At 41.2% G+C, this 14,136-nt stretch overlaps 1 protein-coding gene across 1 annotated transcript in view; it reads left to right on the top strand.

Moving 5' to 3' along the window:
* Nucleotides 1-40: 40 nt before the first annotated feature.
* Nucleotides 41-14,136, top strand: part of Zbtb10 (zinc finger and BTB domain containing 10) — a 43,267-nt gene continuing 29,171 nt past the window's right edge. The window contains exon 1 of the mRNA XM_013012573.1: nucleotides 41-1,021. Coding sequence (XP_012868027.1) covers nucleotides 41-1,021 — 981 coding nt within the window. The remainder of the gene's footprint in view (nucleotides 1,022-14,136) is intronic.

Genomic DNA, 14,136 nt, shown 5'->3' with positions numbered 1-14,136 from the left:
CGAGCCGGGGCACCGGGCGGCGGCGGCGGCGGCGCGCGCCATGTCGTTCAGTGAGATGAACCGCAGGACGCTGGCGTTCCGAGGAGGCGGGTTGGGCACCGCCAGCGCCGGCTCCTCCACGAACAATAACGCGGGCGCGGAGGCCTCGACTTGGCCGCAGCAGCCCCTGCCAAGACAGCCCCCGCCGCCGGCGCCGCCCGCGCTCCCTCAGCCCAATGGGCGGGGGGCCGACGAGGAAATGGAATTGGAGGGCCTGGAGCCCCACGACTCGGAGGCCTCTGCTGGGGTGGCCGCCGCCGCCGCCGCCGAGGAAGCCAAGGAGTTGCTGCTCCCCCAAGACGCAAGCGGCCCCACGTCGCTGGGCGGCGGTGGCGTGGGGGGCCCCCTGCTAGCGGAAAGGAACCGTCGGACTCTGGCCTTCCGAGGAGGTGGCGGCGGCGGGGGTCTCGGCAACAATGGCAGCAGCCGCGGCCGCCCCGAGACCTCGGCGTGGCCCCTGAGGCATTTCAATGGGCGCGGGCCGGCGGCGGTGGACCTGGAGCTGGACGCGCTGGAAGGGAAGGAGTTGATGCCGGACGGCGCGTCCCTGAGCGACAGCACCGAGGACGAGGAGGAGGGGGCGAGCCTGGGCGATGGCAGCGGGGCGGAAGGCGGCAGCTGCGGCAGCAGCAGGCGGTCGGGCGGCGATGGCGGGGACGAAGCGGAGAGCAGCGCCGTGGGAGCTGGCGAGGGAGAGACTGTCCAGCACCTCCCGCTCGCGCGGCCCAAGTCCCTGATGCAGAAGCTCCAGTGCTCCTTCCAGACCTCCTGGCTCAAGGACTTCCCCTGGCTGCGCTACTCCAAGGAGACTGGCCTGATGTTTTGCGGCTGGTGCCAAAAGACCCCTGAGGATGGGAGGACCGTGGATCTTCCCCAAGTTGGGCACGATGAGCTTTCGCGAGGGACCCGCAACTACAAGAAGACCCTGCTCCTCAGGCACCACGTCTCCACCGAGCACAAACTCCACGAAGCCAACGCCCAGGTACAGATTATCTTGCTTCCTTTCTCTGATCTTTTTTTTTTTTAATCGAGAAAGCTTTAGCGGCTACTAAAATCTAAAGTCCCCATTTGCTTGGGTGGAGGCGTTGTGCCAATTGGGAGAGAGGTGCGGGGAACTTATGCGGTGGTATGCGGTGGTAGTGGTGTGATGGTGGCGGTAAAACCCGAGAGAACAAAGTTTTTTCTCTGAAGTTGTGTCTGTCGAGAAGACTGGGATGACAGTGTTCTAATCTCTGCGCCGGATTTCTTTTCTTTAGTTTTATGACTCAAACTTCGCCTCTCAGGCTGAATCAAAAGGAAAGTGAGGTTGAAGTTTTCACTTGAGAGATTGACTTTGGTTCAAAATATTTTTGCCAGTTGTGATTTTAGGGAAGCCTCCTAGGCGCACGGAGGTTTAGTGCACTGGAGGAAGTCTGACAACTCCAGGGAAGAGTGTATCTATTTTCTTCAGCTTTGGTGCTATCCCTGTCAGGAAGACAACAAGCCTGAAAACTTTTTTGTATCTTGTCAAGATCACGTGAACTTGAGCGATACTTAAAAGGAGAGGAATCTATTTGATTGAAGAATCGATTTCACTCCTTTTGTGAATGATTTTGCTCAAACTCACCTATGTTGAACTTGTTGAACCTTCTTAGCAAGGCTTGGCTTTTGGTAAAGTTACTGTGGTTTTCTCTTTACTTTCACCTAGATTTCTGTTCTGAGATTTTTCTCACATTCTTCCCTTTCAAAAACTTCGTAGTAAACAATTTGCATGAAGTACTTTAATCTTAGCATTGGAAATGTTAGATGTGAAGCTCTGTCAGACTTGGAATAGTAGGGGATTTATTTTCCAAACTCCTGGAAAATGACTGGTCCTTAGAAAACAAGTTTTTAGTCTTAACATTTCTAATCTAAAATAGTAGCCTAACCATTTTGATAGCCAAACATGTTGATTAGCTCTCCTTTTTTGTGACTAGCCAGCCTGTGGTGATGATGAAATTCATTCTTTTGTATTGGTAGCCAGTCATTGATTTTAAAAGTCAACATTTGGATTCTCCTCCTGTCTTGTGCTTTACTGTGCTGTTTATGGGAGTATTCTTGCAGTTAAGCTATGTATACTGAAGTTAATTAGGAGCAGTAGTAACCCCCATGAGCACAAAAGTTTCCCAGAAGTTTAAAGTATAAGGGTATTTTTCCCAGTGGACAGTGCAGTAGTTGTTTTATTTTGTTTCTCTGCAAAAGTTTCAGTTGTCCTAGAAGGAAGGTCACTTACATATACAAAGCCCAGAAAGGTTAAGTAAATTGTCCTAAGTCCTGGGTGACAGCTGAGACTAGAGCCTATAAGGCATGTTGTAATGGAAAAAAGAATGGATTTGGAGTAAGCTTTCTGAAGTTATTAGTTTTGTGAGTTTAGGGAATGGAATGAGACAGAACTAACATTTTCTTAGCTTCTGTGTGACAAGCACTTTCTGTTGGTCCATTTTACAGGAGAATCATCTCGAGCTTTAAAAGGGTTAAGTAATATTGAAGTTATTAAGATGATGAAGGGGGCAACTTGTGAATAATGAAAACTGCATTTTTCCAAATAAGTGGTAGATTGGTATTAAGGAAAACTTGTAAAAGGCAATTGGAATAAATTTTAATCTACAGTGGACCAGTTACCCTCGCATCACAAGCCTAGTTTATTCCTATAGGTAGATCTGAATGGGAATGTAAATTAGAATTAGCTGCTTAATGAACTTGAAATCCAGAGGAAAGAATTAACTGGTAACCTTAAAGTAGATTTAGTATGTGTGGATCCTTCTCTAGGCATTATATATCTGTATCACAGTAAAACCTAATTTGAACTGCCAGATCTGTTAATCTAAAGGCTGTGTATGGTCCCCTTTATTGAATTTTGAGTGTTTTCACTTTGGATTAATCCTTGTCATTTCTGATTAACTTTAGTATGGAGGGTGTCTTGCTAGTCCAAGTACCACTACAATTTTTTTTTGTCTTATCAATATGAGTGACAGGTTCTTAATCTTAGTCCTTTGAGCAAAGTTCATTTGTTGCCCTGAAGGTTTTGATTACCTGTAGGAGGCAGTATAACACAGCCTGAATGCAAATTTCTTGGGTCCAAGGTCTCGCTGGGCTTGGGTCCTCCTGATCCTCTTACTTTCTTAACAGGAAAATAACCTGTAATTTCCTCATATATGCAAAGTACATAGGCTAGCACATAATCATTTCATAACTAATATTTTCATGATTGCTTTCCTTTATTAGTTATTATTGTTGCAAAATTTTAGAATTTTTTTTTTTTTTACTTAATGCTAGAGACCTAATCTAGGCTCTTGCCCATGCAAGGTGAATGCTGTACCAATGAGCTGTACTTGGTGGCTTGGTATGTACTGGTGCCAGCAGTTCTGTAAGTTCTGAAGCCACTTTGTCTCATGGAATCACTCTTGATTCTAGAGTGCAAAATATTTTCTTTTTACCTTCTAAGACTAGCTGTAAGAATATTGCTGAACATTCTGAGCTTATTTCTCATACATGTAATTTTTCTCATTTTCACAAAGAGTATCTTGTATTACCTTGTCTCTTATGAACTGTCTAATAAGAATTACGGAATTTAGGCAAGAGGTGACTTACTTTATTTCTCCCATTTTTAAATTTTTTTTTTATTTCAGTACTAGAGTTTGTACCCAGGGTCTTCTGCTTGCTTGCCAGGCCAGCACACTACCACTTGAGCCAAGCCTCTAGGCAAAGGCTTATTAAGATTTTTATTACTATATATTAGTTGTACAAGGGCGTTCACTGTGACATTTCCGTACATAGTTCTTTGCCCAAACACAACCCATACTCCCTCCCTTCTTTCTAATCATTCCTTCCCCTCCTTAAAACATTTCAGCAAGTTTCAGTGATCTTTTTTCATATATGAATATAAAGTACTTGGACCATTTTCACCCTTACCTGCTGAGCATCCTCATCAGCAGAGTCTATTTACTTTCCTGTCATTTGTTTGGGGGAGGGGGACAGTGAGTGGAAGGGCTTGAACTGTGCACTGTCCCTGTGCTTCTTTTGCTCAAGGCAGGCTAACATTCTACCACTTAGCCACAGTGCCACTTCCCACTTTTTCTGTTTATGGTACTGAGAAATCAAGTCCAGGGCATCCCACATGCAAGGCAAGCATTCTACCATTAAGCCACATTCCCAACCTTCATTTTGTTTTATGAAGGTGCCGAGGTGCTAGTGTTGTTGTTGTTTGTGTGTATGTATATGTGTGTGTGTGTGTGTGTGTGTGTGTGTATGTGTATGTGTATGCTGGTCCTACAGCTTGAACTCAGGGCCTGGGAACTGTCCCTGAGTTGTTGTTTTTTTTTTTCCTCTAAGATAGTGCTCTGCCATTTGAATCACAGCTCCATTTCTAGCTTTTTTGTGGTTGATTAATGGGAGGTAAGAGTCTCATGGACTTTCCTGCCTGGGCTGGCTTGGAACTCTGATCCTCAGATCTCAGCCTCCTAAGGAGATAGGATTATACACAAGTTATATCAGCATCCAACTTTTAGTTTTATTTTCAATAATATCTTCAGAGTTAAGTCCAAAGATTAGCACATTCAGTCTTTGAGTATCAGGTCTAGAGGACTTTAAAATTGCCTTAATTATAGTGATTACTTACCTCTGTATCTTGGTTCAGACCACTTTCTGCCCAATTGTGAAATTCTGAGACTAAATCACCGAGTCAGCTTTTTTTCCCCTTTTGGTGCCAGCCCTGAGCCTTGCACTCAGGACCTAAGTGCTGGCACTGTGAGCTTTTTTGTTCAAGGCTAGCCAATACATTAGTCACAGCTCCAATTCTGGCTTTTTTGGTGATTAATTGGAGATAGTCTCACTGGGGCTGGGAATGTGGCTTAGTGGTAGAGTACTTGCCTTGTATGCATGAAGCCCTGGGTTCGATTTCCTCAGTACCACATACACAGAAAAAGCCTGAAGTGGTGCTGTGGCTCAAATGGTAGAGGGCTAACCTTGAACAAAAGATATACAGGGACAGTGACAAGGCCAAGTTCAAGCCCAGGACTGCTTCCCCCCCCCCCCAAAAAAAAGTCTCACTGACTTTTTTGCCTGAGCTGTCTTCGAACTATGATTTTCATTTTTCAACCTCCTGAGTAGCTAGGATTACATGCACACAAGCCTGACTGTTTATAGGTTACTCATCCTGTAACATGCACCTGAATTATTGTTATTAAAAGTTTTGTTAACCTTTCCCGAAATTCACTACGCTTCCAGACACCCAGGATGTGATTGAAATGCTGATTGATATGTTAACAGGTGAAGCAAACAAAGGTGAGATAGATCCTACCAGCTTTTTTCCCCTCTGTTTTGGGGTTTGAACTAGGCCTCACACTCCTGCTGGGCTTTTTTGCTTATGGCTGATACTCTTTACCTTGTGAGCCTTGCCATTGTGATGGTTAATTGGAGATTAGAGTCCTTGGATTTGTCTTCCCCTGGGGTGGCTTTGAGTTGCTATCCTCAGATCTCAGCCTCCTGAGTAGCTAGAAAAGAATTCTTGACACTGCACTTCCTTGTTTTTGATCAAATAGGACTAAAGGTTTATTTGTTGGATTTGTGTTGTTTCTTGTTTTATTCTGCTATTTTTATTTTATTAGTTACTACTTAACAATTTAGGAAGAAAGTTTAAAAGACAGCAGGAAGATTGATATTAAATATTAAGTAAATATTACTAAGATAATACATTTAATTCATATTATTATTAAAATATTAAATGGGCCTGTGTTTCATTAAGTTACTATTTTACAATGTGCCCACACATTTATTGCTAGTCCTAAGGCTTGAACTCAGGGCCTGGGTGTTGTCCCTAATCTTTTTTACTACTCAAGGTAGCGCTCTACCACTTGAGCCACAGATCTACTCTGGCTTTCTGAAACTCCATCCTTATATCTCAGCCTCCTGATAATAGGTAGTGAGTACCAGCATCCAGTTATGCAATAATTTTTTTTAAATAAGAAAGCTGTTAGTTTCTCGTGGGGTTTTTGTTTTTTGTTTTGTTTTATTTTGTTTTTTGGTATTGTATCTTATAGATGTGATTTGGAATTTTTCTTAATTTACTGGGGTTGGGGATTTAACTCAGTGGATGAGTACTTAACTGGCAAGTACAAGGCTCTGAGTTCAGACCACAGCTCTGCCAAAAAAAAAAAAAAGGAAGGAAGGCTAGCTTTATATTAGACAATGAGATAAAATCTATAAGACTTTCTTTACCCTCAAGGAACTTGTTATTCTAGTGAGAGATAGGTTTGACAAAATGATAAAGTATAATAGAAGTATGTTCAAGGAACAGTAAAGATATTAAAGGAAAAATGATCAGCACTTTTTATTTATTTTTATTTTTTTGGTCTGTCATGGGGCCTGAACTCTGGTCCTGGGCACTGCTCTTCAGCTCAAGGCTATTGCTCTACCACTTGAGCCACAGTACCACTTCTGGTTTTCTGGTAGTTTATTGGAGGTAAGAGTCACAAGGACTTTTCTTTCCCTAGCTGAACCGTGATCCTCAGATCTCAGCCTCCTCAATAGCTAGGATTACAGGTCTGAGCCAATGTCGCTTGGTATGATCAGCACTTTTACCTGTCAAAGTTGAAAGAAATTCTTGTCATTAATTACAATAATCATATAGGTGTTGACCAAGAAGGGAAGGTTTTCTGGCCCTGCATTTGGAAGCAGATTAAGGAAAATGAAGAAGGGTGTCTTAAGGTGGACCAGGGGAAGGAAGAGCCAGGGGTAAATTGCCTGCCCAGTAAGCACAAGGCTGTTAGTTCACATTCTAATACTGTTCTCCCCAGTTTTCCCCTCAAATAAAAAGAAAGTGAAATGGTTTTATTGGTGTTTTTTTCCAGGCCTGGGGCTTGAACTCAGGGCCTGGGCTCTGTCCCTGAGCCTCTCTGTGCTCAAGGCTAGCTCTCTTACCACCTGAGCCACATTGCCCTTCTGGCTTTTTCTGTTTATATGGTACTGAGGGGTCAAGCCTAGGGCTTCATGCATGCAAGGCAAGCACTCTACCACTAAGCCACATTCCCAGCCCAGCCTAGATAAAAAAAATTTGGGGGGGAGGGGCTGGTTTGTGGGGCTAACGCTGGGCCTGGACACTGTCCTTCAGTTTTCTTCAGCTCAAGGCCGGCTCTCTACCACTTGAGCCACAGCGCCACTTCCAGTTTTCTGGTGATTAATTGGAGATAAAAATCTCACAGACTTTTCTGTCTGGGCTAGCTTTGAACCATGATCCTCAGATCGCAGCCTCCTGAGTAGCTAGGATTACAGGTGTGAGCCACTGGCACCCAGCAAGAATGAAATCTTGATCTCCCTTAGAGAAGTGTAGCAAGGTTCCTGAGCCAGGGTGTAAGTTAACTTGAAGGCTTCATACTGTAAAGATTACATTTTATGGAAATGAACTATGATTGAAATGGTAGAGTGCCAGCCTTGAGTGAAAAAGTTGTGAGGGACAGGACCATGTCCTGAGTTCAATCCCTAGTACCAGCACAAGAAATAAACAAAAACAAGATTACATTTTATTTTGTTAATGAACTGCTATTGCAGTTTTAACTAGAGAAGAATCATAATCAGATTGTATGTGAGGTGTGTAGAAGCATAGTTCCAGTTTATAATTTAATACAAGGAGAGACCTGGCAATAAAGCTTATCCTTAATGATGACTAAAAAGTAGACTGGATGTTAGAAACACCTGAAGATGCAAATGCATCTCCTTTCTTTCCCTCCCTTCTTACAGAATTAAGTGTTTCTAGGGATAGTTCTTAAGCTACAAGGGAATGCTGTATATCATAGAGGGGATCAGAAAGCTACAAAGGAGAGCAGCTGTTTTTCTGTCTCTCCACTCCTTCCCTCCCGTTCTCTCCTGTCGCCCCCCCCCCACTTTTTTCCCCCTTCTGCTTTTGGCTTGTCAAGTATGCTTCCATTCCAAAGAAAGCTTTGTTCTCTACCAAGGATTATAATTTGTCATACCAACCACTACAAGTTCCATGTGTGGGGGGGAGGGGGGAGGTCCTGGGGCTGGAACTCAGGGTCTAGGTGCTGTCCCTTCACTTGAGTCACAACTTCTACTTCTCACTTGAGTCACAGCTTCTACTTCTGACTTTTTTGGTACTTAATTGGATAAGGGTCTCCTGGACTTTCCTCCCCAGGCTAGCTTTGAACAGCAATCCTCAGATCTCAGCCTCCTTCCTGAGTAGGTAAGATTGCAGGTGTGGAACACTGGCTCCTGGCTTTGTCTTTTATTTCATAAATTGAATTTGATTTTTTTCTAAAATTTTGAAGTGGAAGTTAATGTTTTCCAATACATTGCTCCAATGAGTGGCTGCAACAAGTATACAGCTTTTGATTTTTTTAATGCTGTCTATACTTTTTTGTATAGTAGAAGCCTTCTGTTAATCTAGTTATCAAAAAAAAAAGAGTGAGGGGCTGGGAAGGTGGCTCAGTGGTAGAGCACTTGCCTTGCATGCATGAGGCCCTGGGTTTGCACATAAGCAGAAAAAAAAAAGCCAGAAGTGGCACTGTGGCTCAAATGGTAGAGTGCTAGCCTTGAGCTGAGGAGCTGAGGGACAGCTTCCAGTCCCAGAGTTCAAGCCCCATGACTGGACCAAAAAAAAAAAAAGAATGAAATTCTTAGGGAAGTAAGTACTAGTTGATTTTGGCTAAGTAGCAGTATTTTATCATTAATGGTTAGGCTGTAGATAAGCTTCTTGAGGTTTATATTACTTGAAACTAAAGTTAACCTCTCTTTCTTCCTCTATCCCAAAAAGGGGGGAAGCACAACAGGTTGATGGCATTCGCTAGTTCCCCAAACTGGAATGCTGAAAGACTGAGTTTTCCCATTCCTTTTCTTTCTCCCATCTATTTTGTCACCTAAATTCTACTGATAAAACCTTTTAAATATTTTCCAGACTACCTTTCATTAACAGTCTTTCTCATTTCAGGGTTGTTATTTCTTGCAAATAACATCAGTAGCAGTAGCTTCCCAAGTCATTACAGTATTTTCGGTCCCTGATAGTGATCCATCACATTGGTGCCCCAGTCATGTCTTCTCCCTGTCCAATCCTATAATTACCTCTAAAAAGTCTGGCCCTGGGTTCAACCCTGGAATATGTATCTAAACAGAGTAGCTCTGTCATGTGCTCATAGCATTGATTTATTTATTGATATTTTAATTTTCATTAGAATATATTAGTACAAGAAGGTTATCATTGTGACATATCCACTAATGTATACAATGTATCCCTGTCAGTTTTCTCCCTTTTATCCACTGTCCTTTATTCTCTTCCCCCATTCCTAATACAATTTCAACAAGTTTCATAGTTGTATTTGCATACTTACTAATAATATATTTGGATCATATCCATTGTCTTTTCATATTAGCCCAACCTGCTCTCACTAGTACCCAACCTCCCAAGGAACCAATTGCTTTATTCTCTATTCTTCATCCTCTTTGCCTTCATGTATAGTAGGGAGTAGGGCAGTGTAACTCAAAATAATAGTTATTTTTATTATTTTAATAATAGTAATTATTATTGTCAGCCTTGAGACTTGAATTCAGGGCCTGGGCACTGTCCCTGAGCTTCTTTTGCTCAAAACGAGTACTCTACTGCTTAAGCCACAGTGCCACTTTTGGCTTTTTCTGTGTATATAGTATTGGGGAATCAAACCCAGGGCTTCATGCATACAAGGCAAGCACTCTACCACTAAGCTACATTCCCAGCCCCTCAAAATTATTAACCCTCTATCTCTGCTCCTTTCCCCTTCCATGTTCTATGTTTGCAGATATATATGTATGTATGTATGTATGTATGTACACACACATATACAGAGTCTCTTTATGGAGTCCAGACTGGCCTGGAATTCTGTGTCTTTTTGCTTCTATTGAAAACTGGGATTACTTATGTGTCTTGCCACATAGGCAATGCTTTTTTATGATCTGATGAAAGGTGCTGAACATTTACCACTAATAAATATGTCTAAGTTTCCATTGTTTTAATTTCATCATTCAATTCATTTCACTGTTTTTATGAGTTTGAAGGAACATCCTGAAGTTTTTTGCATGAATTTAGAATTTTGAGCTTTGTTTTTATTCCCATGCTACTTCATTTGCTTAGAATGTAATTCTTCCTTACCACTCATATCTTTAAAGCTATGCTCAATTCCTCTTTTCCAACCATCTCTATATACCTACCAGGAAACTGGAATACTTACCCTTCTCTGTCATTATAACGTCCTTATTTGTACTCTTAAGTTCCTTAAGTTTCTCTCCTAGCAATAGATCTAAATCATTTGGTTCCTGGCACAGACTGGGTATAGTATTCATGCTTTACTCATGCATATGAAATGAATAAGACCCTTGTTATTTATCCATTTGTGAATATAAAAGGCTTGAAAAATTCTGACTTTATTCATGACTATTCATTTTTCAAGCCTTTTATATTTTTGGATACCGAGTTTGTCCTTGCTAAGCAGGTGCTCTACTTTTTTTTTTTTTGGTCTTGGGGCTTGAACTCTGGGCCTGGGCACTGTCCCTCAGCTCTTCAGCTCAAGGCAAGCCCTCTACCACTTCAGCTTCTGCTTTTTTCTGTTTATGTGGTACTGAGGAATAGAACCCAGAGCCTCATGCATAAGGCAAGCACTCTACCACTGAGTCACCTTCCCAGCCTGCAAGTGCTTTACTTCTTTTTTTTTGTGCTCTACTTCTTGAGCCAAACCTTCAGCTGGTTTTTCAAGCCTTTAACTACTTTATTCTGAGTAGAATATTTACTGGCTTTTATTGTTGTTTTGTTTTGTCAGTCATGGGACTTGAACTCTGGACCTGAGTGCTGTCCCTCAGCTCTTCAGCTCAAGGTGAGAGCTCTACTATTTGAGCTACAGCACCACTTCCAGTTTTCTGGTGGTTAATTGGAGATAACGAATCTCATGGCCTTTCCTGCCGGGGTTGGCTTTGAACCGTGATCCTCAAAACTCAGCCTCCTGAATAGCTAGGATTACAGGCATGAGCCATTGGTGCCTGGCTATTTTAAAACCTATTTTATTTTTGTTGTCTATCATAGGGCTTGAACCTAGGGCTTGGGCCTGGTTTTCCACTGAAGGCTAGCACTCTACCACTTTGTCCTACAGCGCCCTTCTGGTTTTTGAGTGGTTAATTGGAGATAAGAATTTCCTGGGGACTTTTCTTCCCCAGTTGACTTTGAATCCTTTGAACTGCATTTTTCAGATCTCAGCCTCCTGGGTAGCTAGGCTTACCCATGTGAGCCACCGGCACTCGGTCTTAAAACCTAATTTTTTAAAATAATTTTATCTAAGTAGACTATATTTCCTCAGTTTTTGGAAGAATTCACTCTAATTCCATCTGAATTAAATTTTATTTCTAGGTATCATTAAAAATAAGACTCAAGACTTCATACTTAATTTCGGAATTCCTTAAAATTTCATTTAGCCAAATTGTGTGTTCATGTTTGCAAAAGGGATACAAAAAGTTTATATTTGAAAAGATTAGTTGTGTAACTATTTAAATCTTTTCATCAGAATTATTTTTTGCTTAATGATACCTAAGTTACTACTTGTGGATATATAGATTAGTAAAGAACTAAAAGAGAACCGAACTAACCTGGAGATTTTAGGAATCTACTTTAAAATTTTGCTTCTAGTAACAAGAATTTCATGATTTATTTGGTTCATGAAATAGTTTGGCAGGTTGTTCACTGGTATGTGCATATTCAACAATTTATATAAATCTTCAATTGATCATCTTTTTGGAGGTTATCCTCCTTTGGGAGTTCATATATTCTGACATGGAAGCTCTTTTGTGTGCGTGTGTGTGTGTGTGTGTGTGTGTCTGTGTCTGTGTCCTGGAGTTTGAACTCTGGGCCTATGCATTGTCCCTGAGCTCTTCAGCTCAAGGCGAGCAGTGTACCCCTTGAGCCCTAGAACTACTTCTGGCTTTCTGGTGGTTAATTGATAAGAGTCTTATGGACTTTCCTGCCCAAGCTGGCTTTGAACCATGATCCTCAGATCTCAGCCTCCTGTATAGCTAGGATTACAGGTGTGAGCCACCAGCATCTGGCTGGAAACTCTTCATTTTGAAGGAAAAGCACACTCAATAACTGCTACAAATAATATATTTCTTTAAAGTAATGAGGATTTAGCTTGTGAAAGCAAGAGACATTAATATTCTTATAGTACTAAGAAAAAAAGTAGTGTTTGATTTGAATAGCTGTGCCAAAACATTGGCATCTCGGGATGGTCAATAGGCTTATTATTTTAATTTTTTAAAAATTAGGACATTTAGCTGTGTGATCAGGACTCATGCCTATAATCCTAGCTACCTGGAGGCTGAAATCTTAAGATCCTAGTTCAAAGTCACGTGGGGCAGGAAAGCCCATGAACCTTTTATTTCCAAGTAACTACCAAAAAGCCAGGAGTGGATCTGTGGTGCAAGTAATCATCAACCTTGAGTGTAAAAAGTAAGGGACAATGCTCAGGCCCTGAGTTCAGGCCTAAATACCAGCACAAATTTTAAAAAGATATTCAGTGTGATAAAGGACACTGATACTTAAGAAATCAGTAGCACTAGCCTAGAAATTGCAAGGCACTGAAGATATCCTAGAATGGCTGCTACAATTGACTACTTCTAAACTGTTTTGAATCATTTAAACTTTAAGCAGCCTTGACTGGAAAGTGCTAATCCAGTGTAAGCACAAACACTTCATAGATTTATTGATTATTTTATTCAGTGTTTAAAATTGTTTGCTTCTTCCAGGTATTCATATTTGTACTGCAGTGTTTACTAGATAGAACATTAAACCACAACTGAATTTGCTAGCCAGGTGCATAGTGTGCATAACGATGTAATATTAGGCATGAATTACATGTTCACAATTTTCTGTAGAGAGAATAGGCAAATAGTCTCTAAAGGAAAACAAAGTAAACTGTAATTTTATAGAAAGTTATGCTGTGAAAGCAGTTATTTCATTTTTATTATTGTCTTGGTTCAATTTTTCATATCTAGACAAGTCTTAAATATTTTCATTTCCCTTTGCTAAGTACTTTTGAAATTTCACATTAGTTTATAAGATCTATAGTGAAATAATTTGTTGGGACTGTGGGTGTAGCTCAGTGGTAGAGCTCATGGTAAATACATGTTTTCCTGGGTTTGATTTCTAGTATTACCCCCCAACTCCCCCCCTTTTTTGTATTTCAGACTCTTATCCCCCAAAAGCAAAAATCTTGGAAGTTTTCTAATGAATAGATTTGTTTAATTATCCTTAACCATGATCAATTTTTTTTAACTTAGGGCCTAAAGCTCTTGGTTGGCTTTTTTGCTCATTGCTGGACCTTTACCACTTGAGCCATACATCCAGCCTGACCTTTTTACTCTCTTCATGGGCTGGCTTTGGATGTCAGTACTCCTGATCTCAGCCCTCTTGAGTGGTTAAGATGAACCACAGGCACCTAGACACTATTGTTACTGGTTTTTGAAGATTATTCAGGTGTTAATGGTAGGAGCTAAAGCAGTAAGCTAACTTAGAACATGGAACATTCTGATTTTTGATATAGACATTGAAAAGGGGGTCTTACTATAGAAGAATGACATTATGCATACATTTGAGGTTAGGTTGGGGAGGCTGCCAAAGGTAAACTGAAAAATGAAAGGAAATTCTTCGTTAGTTGTAAGGATTTAATTTGGGGCTTGGGCACTGTCCTTATGCTCTTTTTACTAAACTCTAGTGCTCTACCACTTTGAGCCACAAAGCTACTTGTTGTTTTCTAGTGGTTCATTGGAGATCAGTCTCCTGGATTTTCCTGCCTGAGTTGGCTTTGAACCACGATCCTCAGATATCAGTCACTTGAGTACATAACATGAGCGCCGAAACTCCAAGGAAATTCTTTATGGCTTCCTTCAATAGTAATCATACACCTCAAATTCGATAGGTTTATGAAACACTAAAATGTCCTGAAATTTTAATAGTTTGATTCCTTTAAGTTGACTATTTGTAATGTAGAAATAGCACAAAAGTTCCTAGAGAGATTATGATTTATTTTTTTTAAATGGGATTACTGTGTCTATGGCCTATCA

This window comes from Dipodomys ordii, unplaced genomic scaffold (assembly GCF_000151885.1).
Source record: "Dipodomys ordii isolate 6190 unplaced genomic scaffold, Dord_2.0 Scaffold17, whole genome shotgun sequence".
Classification (NCBI taxonomy): Eukaryota; Metazoa; Chordata; class Mammalia; order Rodentia; family Heteromyidae; genus Dipodomys; species Dipodomys ordii.
The sequence above is the reverse complement of the archived record's forward strand: the minus strand, read 5'-3'. Positions and strand labels throughout refer to the sequence as shown.